Source organism: Borostomias antarcticus (assembly GCF_949987555.1).
Source record: "Borostomias antarcticus genome assembly, chromosome: 17".
In the NCBI taxonomy this organism is placed as follows: Eukaryota; Metazoa; Chordata; class Actinopteri; order Stomiiformes; family Stomiidae; genus Borostomias; species Borostomias antarcticus.
The window spans coordinates 24607626-24610125 of NC_140250.1; the positions used below are offsets into that span (position 1 = coordinate 24607626).

Consider the following 2500-nt stretch of genomic DNA (forward strand, 5'->3'; position numbering starts at 1 on the left):
AGCAGGCAGATCTTTTCCCCCTGAAGATCCCAGCGGGAACAGCCTCCAGACCTCACCCTCCCCTCACAGCCAAAGTTCCGCTAGCGCTAGCCCTGCCAACATGCTAAAAATAGAGGGGAGAAGTTTCTCTAGGCGACAGGCCTCAGACCGCTAAGACCCAGACCCAGTGTGTGGGAGGCGAGACATAGCTAACGACTGAGACACCGGGGGCTGAAGTTCACAACATTGGAAAGTGTGGTTCTGGAGCCGGTGGATGAGTTTCGGTCGAGGTTTGGCTGTAGTACCGGGTCGTACGTTCAATTCCCACTAGGACCATGTGGGGTGTGATACCAGTGGGAGGAGCCTTTTTGGACAAAAGTGTCTTCTAAATTACCAGATACAAACGGCCACACGCAACTATTCTGCATGGAAGATACCTGTGATGTAAAAGTTGTTGCATAAGAATCCATAATATTGTAATGCCAGACCCTGGTTATTATCCCAGAGGAGGATAAATAGCCCTAAAACCAGTAAGATAAATAGAGACAGAAAAAGCAAAAGTGACAGATATGAAGAGAGAGAGAGAGAGAGAAGGGGAAGTGGGTGGAGAGAGAGAGATGAGAAAGAGAGATAGATACAGATAGATACAGAGAAAGAGAGAGAGAGAGAGAGAGAGAGAGAGGGAGAGAGAGAGAGAGTGGGAGAGAGAGAGAGGGGGAGAAAGAGAGAGAGAGAGAGAGGGAGAGAGAGAGAGGAGGGGGGGGGGTAAAGAGAAAGAGAGATACACAGAATCAGAGTTCCAGACCAGAGCACACTGCCAGCAATACTTTTCCCAAGAGGTCATAAATTCACACAAAAACAATTATTACATTATGTCCCTGACAACCTTTTATAATTAAAAGCACTGGGAGACTACTGTGATCCTGGCAGACAAGCCATGAGGGACAACTCTTGAACACTATTTTTAAAACCAGCTGGTACTAAACGACTTCTGGTAATTAGCTGGAATGAGATGTCTGTTACATACGCTGCCATATCCTCATTGAAGGTCACTGTTTGAAACAAACTATGGTGATAAGGGATTTCTACGACCATTTAGGCAACCTTAAAATAGGTCTAGAAATCATAGAAATTGGAGAGTGGAAATTTAATAGATTTTTTTTTTTTAAGAAATTATTTTTAAGAAAGATAACAGACTTCTATCTAGCAACAAATAAGTCCAGACCTTTTGGTTGGACAAAATTTAACTGTCACGGTGGTCCACTAAGAATACCTCCTTAAACTCTCAAAGTATTTGAAGAATGACGCCCTTAAAAGTTAAACTGCCATCAATTCTTCACTCCTCTTCCACTGTCCTCCCACCTCAGGGCTGTCGTCCAATCCCCTGTCTCTCCTCCCAGCCGAGGGCTGTGGTCCAATCCCCCGTCTCTCCTCCCACCCCAGGGCTGTCGTCCAATCCCCTGTCTCTCCACCCACGGCGTCAAGCTGCCGGGCCAATCCCGGCTTATCAATCAATCCCAGAGCTGATGATAATAAACCGACGTCTATGCGATCAGACAGTAGTGAAGCCACAGTAAATCTGGGGAGACGCGACGTCGGGAGAACGTTGGAGAGACGTCAAAGAAAACACCCTCATCCGACCATCTGATCTGCTAGCTAGAGCAGATTCTGACTGACGGGTGTCTCTGGACTGTCGCCACGGCTACGGGGAGTTTAAAAAGAAAGTTGAAAAAGAAAGTCAGGAGACGTCGAACAAACGTCTGGTTCCAGACTTGACAGCTCAAACCACAACCGCCATCATTCAATACCCAGGAGGCGTCCACAGAGACTGGGTGACCTCATATATCTGTCACTACTGGGCTCGGCAATTGACTGAAAACCACTTCAAATACGGCTCGGGAGTGTGAAAGTAGGGATAGATTACAAGGCCTATTTTCATTTTTGTTTGGTAAGGGAGTTCTTGTTCATCTCTAGAATAACGACCCTATAAAGTAGAGTTAGATTCGAATAAAGGTCTCTTATCACTGCAAGACATATTTCAGGTACAACAGAATGGGCCCTTATGAAAGTCATATATAAAACAATGTCAAGAGGATAATAATTTTTGTAGTTCTGTATATGTAGCTGCTCACCCTCCGGTAGGACACAGAGAAGATTCCGGCGAACGTTGAGTTCTCGGAGCGCCTTCAGTCGGCCGATGTGTCGGGGCAGAGCGGTGATCTCATTACAGCTTACGTCCTGTAGGGGGCACACGGACACACAGCTCATACTGTATCACACACGCCAATACACAAATCATATCACACACGCCAACACATAACTCATGTCACACACACCGACACACAACTCATCTCACACACGCCAACACACAACTCATATCACACACGCCAACACATAACTCATGTCACACACACCGACACACAACTCATATCACACACACTAACACAAACTATCACACACACTTTGGACTTACAGTATGGTATACTTGCAAACTCAGTCCCTCATCTTAATGTGAATAAAC

General features: G+C 46.0%; 1 protein-coding gene across 1 annotated transcript in view; it reads right to left on the minus strand.

Annotated features, from left to right (window-relative positions):
- Window positions 1-2500, minus strand: part of lrch1 (leucine-rich repeats and calponin homology (CH) domain containing 1) — a gene marked incomplete at both ends in the record, with an annotated part of 61874 nt that overhangs the window by 26340 nt on the left and 33034 nt on the right. The window contains one exon of the mRNA XM_084451895.1: window positions 2112-2217. Coding sequence (XP_084308021.1) covers window positions 2112-2217 — 106 coding nt within the window. The remainder of the gene's footprint in view (window positions 1-2111; window positions 2218-2500) is intronic.